This window comes from Haemorhous mexicanus, chromosome Z, assembly GCF_027477595.1.
Source record: "Haemorhous mexicanus isolate bHaeMex1 chromosome Z, bHaeMex1.pri, whole genome shotgun sequence".
NCBI classification, from domain to species: Eukaryota; Metazoa; Chordata; class Aves; order Passeriformes; family Fringillidae; genus Haemorhous; species Haemorhous mexicanus.
Genome location: NC_082381.1, coordinates 81,411,633 through 81,427,437, shown reverse-complemented (window position 1 = coordinate 81,427,437; position 15,805 = coordinate 81,411,633). Strand labels below are relative to the sequence as shown.

Here is a 15,805-nt window from a genome sequence, read left to right as displayed (position 1 = left end):
CAGGAGGGGGCCTAGGAAAACTTCAGGGGTGCAGCTTCATGGCAGCCAGTCCCACTGTGTGAGTGGTGGCCAGAGAGACTGAGCTCCGAGCTGTAGACCCCCCAACAAGTCAAATGGAATGGCACACCTGGATTTTGGGGTGGCAGCCTAAGCCAGAGGGTGCCTGGAAACCGGGCCTGGTGCCCCAGGACTGTGGAGAGACATTCCATGCCTCCAGATAGCACATGGCAGCAGCTGCCAGTCACCAGCTGTGGGAGGCTCACAGCTCCCCTCTCCCCAGGGGCCTCAGCATGGGGCTGGGGTGCCTCTGCCCAGCTGGTGCCTGTGGAACTGCTGGGCAGCAGGGTTTGCAGAGCCTGCCACCGCTCTGCGTGCAGCAGAGGATCAGCTGCTGCGTGGCTGCGGTGGCAGCAGGAGCAGCAGTGGCCTCACAGCATGCTGATGAGCGGTGGCTGTCACCACCAGATATCTGTGCACAGCTCCCAGGCCTGGGGACCAAAGCCACCAGACAGGTGTGGTGGCAGGTGTCCTCCATATGCTCAGCTGGCCTGTCTCCCACAAGCATCCTTGGAAAGTGTGGACACAGCTTGGAAACTCTCCATGCCTCTGGCACAAAGGCTGGGGAATGCTCTCTGCTGACTCCCACGTGCCCCAGGCAGGAAATACCCAGTCAGGTTTCACCCAGCATTAAAAAGCCACGGACGGATGTGGACATGAGCCCTTCCTTATCACCATCCCTGAGCAAACCACCCACAGTCCCCTGGACCCATCAGTCCCCCAGCCTTGGGACAGCCACTCCTCAGCCCTCCAGGATGGCAGGATATTCCACTTCCCCCCGAGTTTTCCAGGCACTGGGTAGAGCTCAGAGACACAACGTGGGTCCTACAATCTGTTTATTAGTCTAGTAAAAACAAGGCTGCAAAGGGATGTGTTTGCTACACCTGACACGGGGAGGAGCTGCAGGCTCTGCCAGGCCTGGCCAAGCCTCTGCAGGACCCCGGACTGCCATCCCTCCCACCCCACCCTTCTGTCCCCTTATTGCAGTGGCTATGCCAGCGGTGACTGTGGCTATTGCTCGGCTCTAGGAAAGGCAAGGCAGAGCCCTCCAAAACCCACAGCACCCACTTGGCAGGGCGGGGGATGCAGATGTCAGGCTTGCAGATAAGCCAGATGACAGCATCCCTCCCCACAGAGCCACTGTGATCCCCAGGGAACAGGCAGGGTCAAAGAACCTTCAAAGCTATTTGTCCAGGCACCCTCATCTCCCCAGGAAAAAGCCACACCAGGCTGCTCTCAGCAGGATCGGGGATGCCTGCAAGGGCACGTCTGCTGCTCACAGGCAGGGTGAGTACCACAGCTGACCTCGGCTGGGAGCAGGCAGGGGGGAGAGCAGGGACACGCACCCAGCGAGGAGGAGTAGGGTCGTTTGCCTAGCAGCTAATGCTGGAGGGGACTGACAGACAGGCTGGGGATGATCAGCAGACCCTGCAGGCCCTCTTGTGCCTCATTAAACCCGCTGCCTGGACAGACATCTGCCAAATGCCCACCTGAGGCTGAGAGCACATGGCACCCAGGGCCACCCCCAGGCATCTGGACTGGTAAGGGCTGGGGCTGCCCAGGTTTCCCTGGGCGCACCCTGCCACGGAGCAGCCAGCCTACACTTGTGCCAGCCCTGCTGCCTCCCCTCTCCAGGCCCCTAGCCAGCTTTGCTCAGGTCTGTGACGTTGTTGCCACTGTCCCAGGCCACGAGCACCAAAGAGCCTGCAAGCTCTTCCCAAATGAGGGGTGCACTTGAAGGAAGGCAGAGCTCCTATTGTGCTCACTGGCTGCTGGGACAGGCATGACTGTCCCTGCAGCATATCCCCATCAGTTGTCTCTCTATCCCCATCATCACTGTGGGCACTCGTGGGAACTTCACAGACCAAAACCACAAAGGCAAAGGACTGTGCCCCCTCTCACAGCCCCTGCAAGCAGCTGGGTGTCCCCTCAGCTTTCATCGTGCCTGGTCCAGCACTCGAGTCCCAGCACAGGCATCCAGTCTGGCACAGCTCCTTCGGCACAGCCGGATACCCCAGTCCCCAGGCAGATCAGGGCTGCAGCAGGTACTTCTCTTCATTCCTTGACTCATCCACATCAGAAGCCGGGGTCTTCTTGGGACACGACGGGGTCCTGCAGGCTTTGCAGAGGATGAGGAAGAGGATGAAGATGAGCAACGCAATGACACAGTTAAAAGAAATTGCCACGATCGCTCCGGTGGAGAGAGCAGCCGCCATGGCCACCGTCCCGCAGGAATCGGCAGGGCCCACAGCCCGCTCTCACGCTCGGGATGCCAGGGCAGTGATGGAGCGCGCAGCCTCCACCTGCTGGCATTGGCCGGGGACAAGGGGGGCGGCCGTGGTGCTGGCGGTGGGATGGGGCCAGGCCGGTAGCAGGACAGCGTCACCCCGTCACTTCGGCCGCTCACAGCTGTGTCCCGGGCCGCACCACACCACAGGGAAGCTTCCTCTCGGCTTCCCCTCCTCCGGCAGGGCAGTGAGGACCCAGGGATCACTGTTCTCCCTCCAGCACCTGTAAGAGAGAAAGTCACAGTCACCGTGGGCATGAAGGCACAGGCTCTGCGAGCCCCTCGGGGTGGGCTGTGGGGATGCCAGGGGACAGCTGTGCCAGGGCCCACGGGGCTCCGCTGGAGTTCGGGACCTGCAGCAGCTCCCAGGTCAGATGCTGTCTGGGAGACATTTCCAGCACCCCAATCCAGCCCTGGCTCTGCCCCTCATCCCCTGCACGGGCCACCAAGCTGGAGCTGTCCCCAGTGGGTGATCCGTCGCCTCATCCCGGCCCAAGCTCTCCTTCCCGTGCACTTCGTGTGACTCCGGATAGCTCTGGCCCCGCTCCGATTCCCTCTCCATTCTCCAACTCCTTTTCCTTTTTCCTGCCGGCGGGACGCCGCTGCGAGGTCCCGCATACAGAACGGGGCCGGGGCTGGGTAGCAGCAGTTGGGGGGACAAGGCAGCCCCCGTTGTGCTTTTTACCGGGATCGGGCAGAGCCCCCGGCTGCGCCTCTGACCCTCGGGGCCTCTGACCCCCGCCTGCCGCGGAGCGTGACAACCACGGAGCCCCCGGAACCGGACAGCAACAGGTCCCACCAACTCCGCCCTCCCGCCGCGGAGCCCCGGCGTTACCCACCTGCCTCTGCTTCTCCCCCGGGGTAGGACCCCGGTGCCGGCGGGAGGGCGGGCGGCGCTGCCGGGGCCGGGGCCCCACTGGGAGCGGGTTGGCGGCGCGGGGTCCCGGCGCGGAGCGGCCCCGGCGCGGCCCCGGGAGCGCTCGGAGCCGGCGCGGTCCCGCCGCGGCCGCCCGTGGGTGCCGCAGCCCCGCGCGCCGCCCGCGCCCTCCCGCCGGCACCGGGGGGCGGGCCCTGGTGGCGCCCCGCCCCCGCCCCGCCATTGGCCAGGCCTTCCGCCCGCAGCCTATCATTGGCCGAACGCCTCCCTGGGGACACGCCCCCTCGTCCGGCTCCCACGTGAGCCGCGGGGGGAGAGCGCCGGGTAGCGCGCGCTCTGCCGGCCCGGCCCGGGACCCGGCCCCGGTACTGCCCCGGTACTGCCCCCGTACTGCCAGCGGAACTGGCCCGCTACTGTCAGCACAATTGCCTCTGGTACTGCCAACACTACTGCCCCGGTAGTGCCCCCCGGTGGTGCCCCGGTGCTGCGAGAACAACTGTCCCTGGTAGTGCCCCCGGTACTGTCCCCGGTGGTGCCGTCGGTGCTGCTCCGACACTGCCCTTGGTGCTGCCCTCCCGCCGCTGCTGGTGCAGCCCTGCCTGCGTCCTGCTGCCCCTGCCCTCATGTGCTGCCTGACCTGCCCTGCCGCTCCCGGCGGCCACCGGCTGGCTCTCCGTGCTGCTGCCTGCCCTGCCCCTGCACACACACACACACACGAACACACACACACACACACACACACACACACACAAACACACGTGCACCTGGTCCCACACACATCGGGGCTTGAGGATGCTGAGGATGGGCTTGCCAGGGCCGGGCTGGGGTCCTTCTCGGGTCACAAGGGCTACAGGCAGGCAGGGATGGGCTTAGACCCCATGACAGCCCAGGGAGAGGAGGGAACAGGACGTTTAAGGAAAGTCAGTACCTGGCAATATGAGCAAGATCACCGGCACAGCCAGCGTGCCTGTCCTGTCAGTGGGGAAACTGAGGTACAGGGAAGCCCGATCCCATGCACAGCTACCAGCTTCCACATGGGCATTGGAGCCTCATATGGGGCTTCACCCCAAAAAGTGGGTACTCCTACTGATGTGGCACCCAAAGGAGGTGGCTGGGAGACAAGAGGAGGGGCTGGAGGGGCCCTTGGGGTGCTTCCTGGAGACCCGCAGGGATCAGCACCTGCAAATGCTCTGAAAAACTACATCCAAGCACCACATATGCCTGCTGACACAAATGCACAGCAGTGACACTGGGGTCTGTGGCAGCCAGGCATCACATGTTGTGGCTCCGTGGGAGAAGAGGCGGCGGGATGAAGGATGGGTGAAGGGCAGAGCTGTAAGGGAGCTGGGACATCTCAGGGCTGACCTGAACCCACAGGTTTGATGGCTGGATAAAGCTGAGTCCTGAAGGGAGAGCCACCAAGTCAGCTGAAGATAACTTCCAGTGAAAGAAAAATAACAATCACTTTGCAGCTTTGATGAGGTGGCTTTAAACGTGCCACAGCCATGAGGGAGGGTTACACACGCTGCCTGAGGATCTGGCTCTCGGCTCTCTACTAAGAGGGTGTTTTGAGTAAACACAGACACATTGCCAGTTGAAATGTCAGAAGCCATCTGATCAGACACTCAAGCATCTTCCTTGGCATTTATGGCTAATCTGCTAATTAGTCGAGAAAAGCGGTCTCCTCCTTAGATGTAAGGGAGCAGCAGCTGGGAACAGCACAAAGATAAAACAGATTAACTCTGCCCCATACCCAGGACTCACATCTGCCAGCATAGCAGATAGGTCCAAGCGTTTCCCTGACTCCCTCCAGGGAGTGGGGCAGGAAGCAGTGAGACCTCCAGAAGCGGGGAGGAGGCGTGCAAGCCTGGCACAGTCCTGGCTCCACTGGCACTTGTTTGGATGCAAGGCAGGTGTCTGTGCACCAGGCAGGCTGCTGGAGTCTTGTCTGGTTGCACAGGTAACACACTGCACCTCTCCTGCTCCCCCTCATTTCAGTAAAATCTCTCCTTGCGACGCTTGTGCTGTTACCCTTCGACAGTGCAGAGTGCTGGGTCCAGCTGGAGCTCACTGCACAAGCAGCGACACGGGAAGAGCAAGAGCGTGCAGGACAGTGCTCCGGACACGTGTGAGCTCTCTGAGGCGAGAGCTCAGCCTGTCACACGAACAGCCCTTCTCTCTGGCCCAGAATTACTTACCAGACCTGCTTCAGGAGGGAAACTACTGCACAAGAAAAGATGATCCATCCTTTGCCTCACTCAGCACAGTTCAGGACGAGTCTTTTTGAGGCTGCAGTTCCAGCCAGTTTATTAAAGGAAGGAAAAAAACATTAGCAAAAAACTTCACAGAAAAGAAACAGAACCTTGATCTATTTTGGATGTGGAAGGAGGTTAATGTTTGGATATTAACTTCCCCTTGGAACAGGGTCCATTTACTGTCACGAGAGGAACAAACAGAGCAGCAGGAGGGCTGGAAGAGCAGAGCTTCAGCCAGCAGCCGCAACCCCACCACCAATGCTTACAGGGTGACCTCCAGCGGGATGAGGAAGACATGACAAATTTCCCAGTTACATGAAGTTACATCTTTATTTTAAAGCCATCTTTGTGCATTATCAAGGAGCAGAAAGGGGAAAGAACAGGATCCTTTGGAGCTTCCCATTACCACCACCCCAGGACAGCTGCAGAGCCACAGGATTTCAGGCTGGTTACAATGAGAATCGAATGCTGCCTGTTTGGAGAGAGAACCATGGACCACCAGCTCTGCTGAGCCAAGGATCTACATCCAGGCAGTCCTTTATTCAACCCCCCGATAGGCTCAGCAGGACTCTTCAAGCACAGAATGGCTGGCCCAGCCCTGTGCCCTGCTGTCTGTACGCTCATGAGCGCAGGTGACGCTGGCAGCTTCCCCAGGGATTCCACATCAGGCCCTGTCTCCCCTTTGTACTGGTTAGGGCAATCTGCACCTGGTACACAGAAAGGTGTCTGTCCCACTGCCCAGGCTGCTGCACATCCAGGCACCTGAAACCTCACTGGGCTAGCAGCACTTTGCTGGGGCTCACTGACAGCACACCAACAGTTCTTGCTCAAGAAGAGACAATTCCCATCTTCCATGATCCCCTAAGGAGTACAGCCCGGCAGCCTCTGGCAAGGGAACTTGTCAAAACCAATTTTCAGACAGCTACGATCACACCCAGTTGTAACAGTCCGCTCCTCCTACCCTCCCCTCACACCTCTGTGAGCCCCTGTGTTCAGCAGAAGCTGTGCAGCCACAGCCCCGGGCTGGTTTCTGCAGCTCCCCTGAACCACGCACGGAGCTGCCGCCTCAGGGCCCACCCAGGACTCCCCCGGTGGAGCGAGGGTGCTTCCCCGTGCTGGCAGCTCCCCGGCCTCCACCCTGCTTCCTCTTCATCTGGCCCTGCGATTCTGCTTTCAGCGTCTCAGTCCAGAAGGCATCAAAAGATCCCGGTGCCTGGTACCCCGGCTCCTGAGGATCCAGGGCATCTTTGCTCAGCAGGACACATATGGCAGGAATGTTTCTCTTCACTGTCAAGGCATCGAGGCCTGCCTCAGGCACAATTGGCTCCCAGATTTCTTCAATCTGTTTGAAGAGCACTTTGGTGATCTGGTGCAGCTCCTTCAGCCTTCGCTTCATGATTTCCACACAGGTGATGGTCTTGCTGACAGCCTTGCCTGAGCCAGTGAAAAGAATCTGCCTCACTGAGTCCTGCTCCATCTTGCTCATGGCATAGCCCATCAGATTCCTAATTTTGCTCCCATCCTTCACCTTCATTTCAGTAATATCAGCAGGCAGGTCAGTGAAAGGAAGAGGACAAGGTTTCTCCACAATTTTGGTCTTCTTATAGTTCTCCATTTTGCAATGCTGAAAAGGAAAAGAGACTCATGAACACCCAGCCCACTGTAATTGCAGCACAAAGAAACTCACACCACAATCAGCTACAATCTTTACTCTGAAGGGCACTCTGAACTTCCAGGGTCAGGAATCCTGGAAAGGCATAACCAAAAGACTAGCCCAGTCCTCATAAGGACATACCTACAGTACAAATGTTACCACAGGACAGCCTGAGCCTTGGCAGGCAGGCTGTGCAAAAAACAGCTTTAGTGTTGTGGGCCTAAGCAGGGTAACTTGAAAAACACTCCTGTATCTCAAGAGAAGACAGAACAAACAAGTGAGATGGGGTGACTAAGAAGAGAATTCGGGGATGCTGGCCAGCTGCACCAGAACATGCACGTGATGAATTCAAGCACAGTTTATGTGCAGCACCTCGTGTACAAATACAGGTTCATGGGGACTTGGCCAGCCCAGTTGAGGGTAAAACACTGCATGTCACAAGGGAGATGGAAAGCCAGGGATTGCAGGAATAAAAAAAAAGCTTTCGTCGAGTAAAAGACAGAAAGGCCAAGTCTCACAGCTGCCGTCTCTGCCAAGGCAGGTGCCATCCTGACCTAAGTCTGCTTGACCCTGTGCAGGGCACTCCACGTCCCCATCGCACAGCTCAAGGTGCAGAAGGTCGCAGTACTTTGTTTCCCGCAGGCTCCTGAGTCCCGCTGCGCCCAGACCCGGCACCCCGCACCCCATTCTCCTCAGGGACACGGCAGCGCGGAGACCCCGCTCCGAACCCTGGGAGCACACGAGGCCCTCACCCCCACCGACCATCGGTGCCGGGGGGCCCGGGGGAAGCCGGGATGCCGCGGTGGGACGCGGGAATGGCGGGTTGGGAGTGAGGGATGCCCCGGTGGGGCGTGCGGAACCCCCGCTCACCTGCGGCCGCCTCAGCGCGCCCTTCGACACAAGATGGCGGAGGACGCCGGGAGCGCGCACGCGCGAGGCGGATACGAGGCGGGACTCGATACTGGGACCACGCCCACCAGCCACATGACCGGGTGTGCGTAGTGGGAGGGGCGAGCGGCGGCCCCGCCTACCTGCGGTTCCGGGGCAGTCCCCGCTCCCGCCGGCATATCCCATTCTCCCGGCACCGGGCACGGACACAGTGTCCCTGTGCGCGCCCACGAAAGGCTGAGCGTCAGCTCCGACGCTTACCTGAGCTTCCCAGGCAGCTGCAGGGAGCGGGCCTTCTCCGCAGGCCTGCAGCCCCACTGTGGTTTGAAAACCAGCGAGGTTACTGATCAGGGAGAGTTCAGGCACCAGCGAGCTCTTCTGGAATTCCTGTGGGGATTCTGACCAGGATTCCCAGGTCACACTCAGCTGGGCAATGTCTCACCAACCTGAAGGGTTTGAGACCCTTGCAAAAGCATGGCCTTGGAAACTCCATGTTATAGCCAGACCAAGCAAGGCACGGCTTGTGCCTCTCTCTGGAAAGGGAAAGAGCCAGCACAGGCCTTGGCTTGCAGCAGCCTCAGGAAAGCACATGCAAGATAAAGGCAAAAGCTGCTGCCTTCTCTCAGCACAGAGATGGGGGAACAGCAAGGCAGAAAAGATCCATGAGACCAGATCCCCTGGGCCAGGCAACTCACACGAACAGGAGTGTGGGGCACAGTCTACAAAAGAGAGTGGGACTGGAAGGAATTTACCTTTCCTTGGCCCAAGGCTGAAAGGAAGCACTGGCCATCTCCTGGAGGCTGCCAAGAGACCACTGCCTAGGGAAAAATCCCCAGTCTGTGCCAGGAGCAGTCCTCACACCCAGGGAGAGACAGACAACACAGTCAGCATTTCAGGACTTTACTATGGCCCACGGTAAGCACAGAAATCGGGTTTTTAAATACGTTAAAACCGAGATGCATTTCAGAGAAGTGCAGGATTTGCAAACAGTGGCAGATTAAGGAGCAGTGTGGCTTTGACTGGGGGCTGACAAGGCTCTGTACAGAGCTGGGTGCCCCAGGGTCCTTCCTTGTCACTTCAGCATGCTTGTGCGAAGCGGGAAGGAGCTGGGACCAGCAGGATGCAAGCTGTGCCACAGGAGCCCTGGGCACGCCGTGCTCCCAGCTCTGCCTTCACTCTGCCACAGGTTTAGCTTGCTTGGCCACTTCCAGACGTGTCAGGATTTCATTCCACTGCACAAACTGCTTGGAGAGAAGCAGGGTCTGGACATGACACTTAAGGAAAGTAATGTGGAAACTGCGAGGAAGAAACCTGGGTCAGAGCATTCTGACAGCACCATTACAATCCTGATTCCTTGGGAGAGGCCCAGGGCACCAGGCTGTTGAAAGCCATGGATTCAATCCACCCAGTGGCTGAGCCACTGCACAGCACCATACACCCACTGGAGTCCAGGAGGCACTTGTGAACACCACATACCACTGCTATGCAAGGGCTTTCTACACAGCTTCCCTATCCACTGTGGCTTTGGGATGTGCCTCAGCACTGGGATCCTATGCAGCCAGGACAGGGACACAGGTGTCACATCAGAAAGGCTGCTAAACCCCAGGCTGGAGACGCAACAGGATCAGCCAGGGGAAGGGGTCAGTTCAGGTGTTCCAAGCCCAAAGTTCAAAGGATACCATTTTGTTGTAATCCTCAAGGAGTGTCTTGACACTGTCAGTGAGATCATGACGCTTCTCCTGTGAAGAGGGGAGCCATGGTGCATGAGCAATAAATAAGGTGAAGGACATTTCTCCCTTCCCAGTCCATGACAGCAGGGCAGGAAACTCATCCAAGGCCAGCACTGAGATCAGTGCTCAGGCCCTGGCTGTGGGTGCTCACTACAGCTGGACAGGTTTCCACAATCAAGAGAAAGGTGACAAACACTGGTCCCATGAAGCAGCAAAGCCCCCAGGTTTGCACTGCTGCCTGCCTCTCCTCAGTATCCAAGGCTTTGCTTGCCCCAGAACAGAAACTCACAGCAAAATGCTGAAAGACACCATTAGGAACTGCCCAGGCTACTCACTGCTAGCTCCAAAAGTGCTCATACAGGGAGGGAAAGGGTGAAGGGACAAGGCGACAGTGTCAACAATGTTCCAGAGAGTAGGACACTGGAGGAGAGCAATGCCTCACCTCAGTGTCTCTGTAAAAGGGGGAATTCAAGATCATTAAACCCACTGTCACTTACTACATGTCGCTGAAAGCTGTTTTGAGCAGAGTTATGGTGGGCAAATTTCCAACTTGGACTCAATTTACAGAAATCCTTTTCCCCCTTAGAGTACTTAAACTTCTTTAAGACTGTAGTATGAAAATTCAGATTGCAAAAAACTGCCATAAATGAGCAAATCAAGCAACTACAAATACAGGGGTGTCAGTGCAGCCACTGGCAAAAGGTTCCTAGGCCCTTCTAGTCAATAGTGATAGGAATATTCCGAGTACCTGCTGCTGTATGTGGATCTGTGAGAGCCTCTGCAGTTTGGCTGCATGGTCAGGAACCGCTGGAAGCACAAAGGAGAAATTAGTTTGGGTTGTTTTACAGCACATGTGACCAGCTCCAAAAGTAAACCCCAATCCTCCTCCATGAGCACAGCATGGCAGAACTCCACCCACTGAGGGCAAGTGTCCCGCACTATAGATAAAACTCACACAGGATTAGTAAAAACTATTTAACTATGCTGCACATGGCACGAGCTCAGGGATTGCCAAAGGGAGGGCAACTCAAGAACTACATCAGAGTAAACCACCTGCCAGGAACAGAGATGTTCTGGATGTAAAAGAGCTCACAGGAAGGAATGACCTGCCAGGCTCCACCCTCTCTGCCACAGTGCTCTCTCTAGCCTGCTTCACAAGCTACTCTATCACCTCCTTGACCCTGCAAGGGAGGCTAGAGCAGCATGAGGCAGGAGCAGAACAAGTTTGTACTCAGTTAACTCTCACACCACTAAGCTGTCGTCTTGTCTCCAGTCTCAGGCTCAAAAGAAAAGAAAGAAAGCAGAACAGGCCACAGCTCAGCAGGTGGCATTTGCAGCTCCAGCTTGCAGAAGAACATGCATACCTTGGATACTGGTGCTGTCCAAGATGGGCTGGAGGCTCTTCACTTGCTCCAGAAGGGCTGCACGGGCAGGAATAGCCTGTTCCTCTGGTTGGGAGGGGGACAAGAAGCAACATCAGTAAACACAAAATACTGCTCTGGAATTTCACAAATAGTGGCAATTTTTCCAACTGATCTGTCTTTACAGAAAGGAGCTTGTTCAAGATTTTATTCACACTTTTGTGCTGCTCATCTCTGAATCTCTATTGATTCACACCAATTTTATGCTGGGGAATCTCCGCCAAGTTCTATTGAGAGGACAAGGAGTAACAGGTACAAACTGAAAGAGGGGAAATTTAAGCTGGATATTAGTAAGAAATTCTTTACTGTGAGGGTGGTAAGACACTGGCCCAGGTTGCCCAGGAGGTTGTGGATGCTCCATCCCTGGCAGTGTTCAAGGCCAGGCTGGATGGGGGGTCTGAGCAACCTGGGATAGTTGGGGAGGTGTCCCTATCTATGGCAGGGTGGCTTGGGACTGGATGGTCCTTAAGTTCCCTTCCAGCCCCTTAACATTCCATGACTCTACGGAATTCCATTCACAGATTGTACCATTGCAGGCTGATCCAATTCCTCCATTCAAGACAGGACAAGGCTAAGGGATGTCAAAATACAGCCAAATGTCTTCTGGTTTTGTCCCAGCCTGGAGAATACTGGAAGTGGGGTGAGGAAACCATTATAGCTCCAGCTTTTCTTACCAGCCTTTGATTAATTTGGGGCTAACATGAATGATCAATACAGGAGAGATCAGAGCTGATAAAAGTACAGCGTGGCTCAGGGAGCACTGAGGGTGTCAGACATCCAGTACAAACCTCTCTCCACGGTGCCACATCTTTACAACTGAATAAAAGAAATCCATCCTGACCCATCTTAGGTAAAGGACACTTTTTTTGCTACAAAAGACTCCTGTTTCCCCTACTTTCATGCCATACCTGCCAAGATGAACTGCAGCTTCATAGTGTCTGGAACAGCCATCCTGTCAATGTACTGGGGGTCAAGGTATTTTATTACATCTTCAACTGGAGGGATAAACAGGTTTGGAGACAAAAAGTAGGGGCAATGTTATGGCATTCACAAGAGCAGCTTCCCCTCCCTCTTTGTATCAGATTGCTTTGCAAACACTGCTTACATAGCCACGTATTTTTTCCCCAAATTAATTAATTTCTGTGTGACTTTGGAGCTCTGTATGAAGAATGACAAATGACCAAAGCCAGGAAACACTGCTTCAGTGACAACTGGAAATCCTGCTTTTTGTCTGGATAATAATTATAAAAGGTGAGTGAAATCTGCTTTCTCCCACCCTCAGGACAAAACCAGCCAACAACCCCCTATCCTGGTCCTTAAAATCATCCACAAATACAAGGTTTATTCTTTTATACTGAGCAGCCACTGCAGAGTTGGACCACAACAACCCTCCCTGCCCCTCCTGTGACAACACAGAGCAAAACCTGGCCAACGGGCAGCTCTGCAGGACAAAGTACCCCCCAGTTTGGAGGCAGCTCCCCAGTTCTGCCCACTGAGCGTGAACTTTATTGCTCCCACCACATACACAGGGCAGAGCTACTTCAGCATGCCCAAGAAGTCCAAGTGTGCAGGAATTCATTTAAGAAGCTCATGCTCCAAGAGCCTTCAGGGTCTGCACTTCAAGCAGGGCAGATCATGGCACTGACACGGGCAGATGGAAATTGAGCAATTAACACCCTCCAGCCACCCGTTTCCCACCCCCGACTGCTGAGCTGGAGGATTGCAAGCACAAAAACCTCTCCCAGTTACTTATTTTTATGCCAAACAAACTGAAATAAGGGCCCAAAGCAAACAGGTGTGGGGAAGGTACTTTTGTTTAGAGCAGCGAGACGGTTTGGAGCAGTCCAAACAGCTGCAAGCCCAAGCTGCCCAAGCAGCTCCTGCCCTCTGCGATTCCCCCGTTCCGCAAGAGCCGCTTACTTTTCTTAAACAGGATTTTTATCCTCTCCCTCTTGCCGGCGATGTTGTTCAGCGCCACCTGCACCTTCACCAGCTCGTCCGCCACCTGCAGAGGCACAGAGGGAGGGGACGGGGCTGTCAGGCCCCGCCGGGCAGCGGCACCCCAGGCGCCGCCGGGCCGCACCAAACGGCCCCCGACAGCCCTCCGCAGCTCCCCCCGGCACCTTTCGTGGCGCGCAGCCCCCGCCGCCGAGACCGACGCGTTGCTCCAGCTCCTCCAGCCGCCACTGCAGCCGCCGCAGCTCCGCAGCCCCCGCCGCCATCTTCGTGCCGGGCGGAAGCGGCCGCGCCTCACTTCCGGCGCGCCCGGCCGTTGCCATGGCGGCGCGTTGCTAAGGACCGCGGCTGCCATGGAGACGGGAGGGGAGGCCGCGTCTGGCGGAGCGGGGCCCCTCTCAGAGGACGCGGCGCGGTCGATGGCGATTTGCACTGCAGAGGGAGGCGTGCAGCCCTCCCGCCGCCTGGGAGGGCAGTCAATGGCCGCTTCATTCCGGCGTGGTCCTCCAGGAAAGAGGCGCTCGGATGTATTAAAAGGAATTGATGTAGCGATCCGTGTGGATGCAGGCCCTTTGAAATCCGCGAGGCTGCCTCCGGCTTTCCCCCAGGCCTCTGTCTGCCCGCGTTCACCTTTCTCTTATCGACTGCCACAGGTGACACTCGCGAAGAAGAGAAGCACTAATGAATGGTGCAGCCAACCCCAGCCGCGCCACTGCCTTCAGCTGGCACTCACAATTACAAGGATTTCTGACAGGGATGAAATTAATTCAAAGTTGCAGTGTCTGCCACAGAAAAAGTCCAAAGGGTTTCCCAACTACAGAGAAAGAAGTATCTAGGGAAGACTGTGGCCAGCGGGTCAAGGGAGGTGATCCTGCCCCTCTACTCAGCCCTGGTGAGGGCACATCTGGAGTGCTCTGTTCCCTTCTGGGCTCCTCAGCACAAGGAAAACAAGGAGCTACTGGAAAGGGTCCAGTTGGGGCCACAAGGATGATTTGGGGTCTGGAGCATCTCTCTTGTGAGGAGAGACTGTGGGAGCTGGGCCTGTTCAGTCTGGAGAAAAGACTGAGGGGATCTCATAAATGCATGTAAATATATCAAAGGCTGGTGTCAGAGAGGATGGTGCCAGACTCTTTCCAGTGGTGCTCTGTGACAGGATGAGGAGCAATGGCCATAAGCTAAAACAGAAGGAAGGACTTCATTATCCTGAGGGTGAAAGAGCACTGGAATAGCTGCCTAGGGAGGTTGTAGAGTCTCCCTCTCTGGAGACATTCCAACCCCACCTGGATGGGCTCCTGTGTCACCTGCTCCAGGTGACCCTGCCTTGGCAGGGTGGTGATCTCCAGGGCTCCCTTCCACCCCGATGATTCTGTGATTCTGTGAAATTTCAAAGCATTTTCTGATGTCATTCTCTGTATCCCAGGGCTCAGCCCTGTCATCTGCAAATAACTTCAGCAGTGGAAGGATGAACATGGGCCTGGGTATTGCTCTCTCATAGCCCAAGCACCAGGGGATACCACATCAAGGTTCCAGGCCACTCTTTAGATAAAAACCATCAGCTAACAGCAGGTATTTTGCTAACATCACTGATAATATGGGCTGCACGGCTTTGGGGAGCCCTCCCATTGCCCTTTGCTGAAAGCTAAGCCCACTGTGCCCTCAAAAATCGTTGTCCTTACAGGTACATTCCTACTGAGCATTGGACAGGATGCAGGAGGGGGCTGTGGGGTGGCCCAGTACTCCAGCAGCCCTTATGCCCCCCCAGATCACCTGCAGGAGCTGTGCAGAGCACTCAGGCAGCAGGAGAAGGCTGAGGCTTCATGTGCGCTGCCTTTTCTTCCCAGGGATCGATAACTGGACTCTTCAGAGGGTGAAGAGCTGAGCTTTGTTCCACAAAGGCGACAAATAGAAACGGCTTCATTAGCAGGAGCGCCCAGGGGCTGCAGAAGGGGCCAGGGGCTTCAGGGGGGCAGGGGCTGTGCACACAGCCATGGCCTGTGCTCAGAGGGAACCAGCCCTACCATGGCCTGGGCCCAGCATGATGGGCGATGCCCCAAACACACAAATGCCTGTACTAGAGGGTCCCAGACCACCCAGTACTCTGAGCTGAGAAACTCAGCTGTCCTGGGCCTCAGGCACTAGGGGGTCTTTGGGACTGTCCCCATCCACCTTTTAGAGTTCCATCCAGTTTGCAAGCCTTGGAACGGATCTGCAGCTACAGCACTGATTGCCCACAGCCCAGCACATGGAGCCTGTTTCCTGCTCCTTGGGAATGAGAGCAGGCCTTTGACCACGTCCCCATCCCTGGAGCCTGCAGGGGCACACTGATTCAACTACTTGCCCCCGGCCCAGTGCTGCAGCTGGATTCAACGTTCCGTCTTCTGGGCTGGATTGTCCCCTCATCCTCCACCTTCTCTCTCTGGCTCAATTACAGTCCCTGCAGGACATGAGGAAGCAGGCATCAATCACGGCCGGTTACTCAGGTGACAGCAGCTGTGTCCCCGAGCTCCCCAGGGAGCACGGAAACACACATCACCCTCTGAGCCTGGTAATGAGTGGGGACGAGGGCCCGCATGTGCCCTGCCGGCTCCCTGGGGCTGCAGTGCTCGATGAGCTGTGGCCAGCACTTCACAGCAGTGCAAAGGGACACGAGACCCCAATTAAGGCTGCATCAATCCCACTC

The 15,805-nt window shown here is 56.6% G+C and overlaps 3 protein-coding genes across 6 annotated transcripts; all 3 read right to left on the bottom strand.

Annotated features, from left to right (window-relative positions):
• Nucleotides 1–876: 876 nt before the first annotated feature.
• ENHO (energy homeostasis associated) lies at nt 877–3,317 on the bottom strand. Its single transcript, XM_059836543.1, has 2 exons — nt 3,184–3,317; nt 877–2,568 (listed from the first exon to the last, which is right to left on the bottom strand). Exon 2 carries the CDS (start codon nt 2,271–2,273, stop codon nt 2,088–2,090), a length of 186 nt encoding a protein of 61 aa, XP_059692526.1. The 5' UTR covers nt 2,274–2,568; nt 3,184–3,317; the 3' UTR covers nt 877–2,087.
• A 2,462-nt stretch (nt 3,318–5,779) lies between these two features.
• RPP25L (ribonuclease P/MRP subunit p25 like) lies at nt 5,780–8,904 on the bottom strand. Of its 4 annotated transcripts, none has more exons than XM_059873857.1 (2): nt 8,771–8,904; nt 5,780–7,100 (listed from the first exon to the last, which is right to left on the bottom strand). In XM_059873857.1, exon 2 carries the CDS (start codon nt 7,089–7,091, stop codon nt 6,543–6,545), a length of 549 nt encoding a protein of 182 aa, XP_059729840.1. In that variant the 5' UTR covers nt 7,092–7,100; nt 8,771–8,904; the 3' UTR covers nt 5,780–6,542. The 4 variants fall into 4 exon arrangements, with proteins under 4 accessions (XP_059729840.1, XP_059729838.1, XP_059729836.1 ...); XM_059873855.1 differs by lacking the exon at nt 8,771–8,904 and adding an exon at nt 8,280–8,744; XM_059873853.1 differs by lacking the exon at nt 8,771–8,904 and adding an exon at nt 8,001–8,133.
• Nucleotides 8,903–13,422, bottom strand: DCTN3 (dynactin subunit 3). The gene is made up of 7 exons (XM_059873858.1): nt 13,293–13,422; nt 13,090–13,174; nt 12,078–12,164; nt 11,113–11,196; nt 10,497–10,555; nt 9,698–9,757; nt 8,903–9,280 (listed from the first exon to the last, which is right to left on the bottom strand). Exons 1-7 carry the CDS (start codon nt 13,389–13,391, stop codon nt 9,191–9,193), a joined length of 564 nt encoding a protein of 187 aa, XP_059729841.1. The 5' UTR covers nt 13,392–13,422; the 3' UTR covers nt 8,903–9,190.
• Between the last annotated feature and the right edge of the window lie 2,383 nt (nt 13,423–15,805).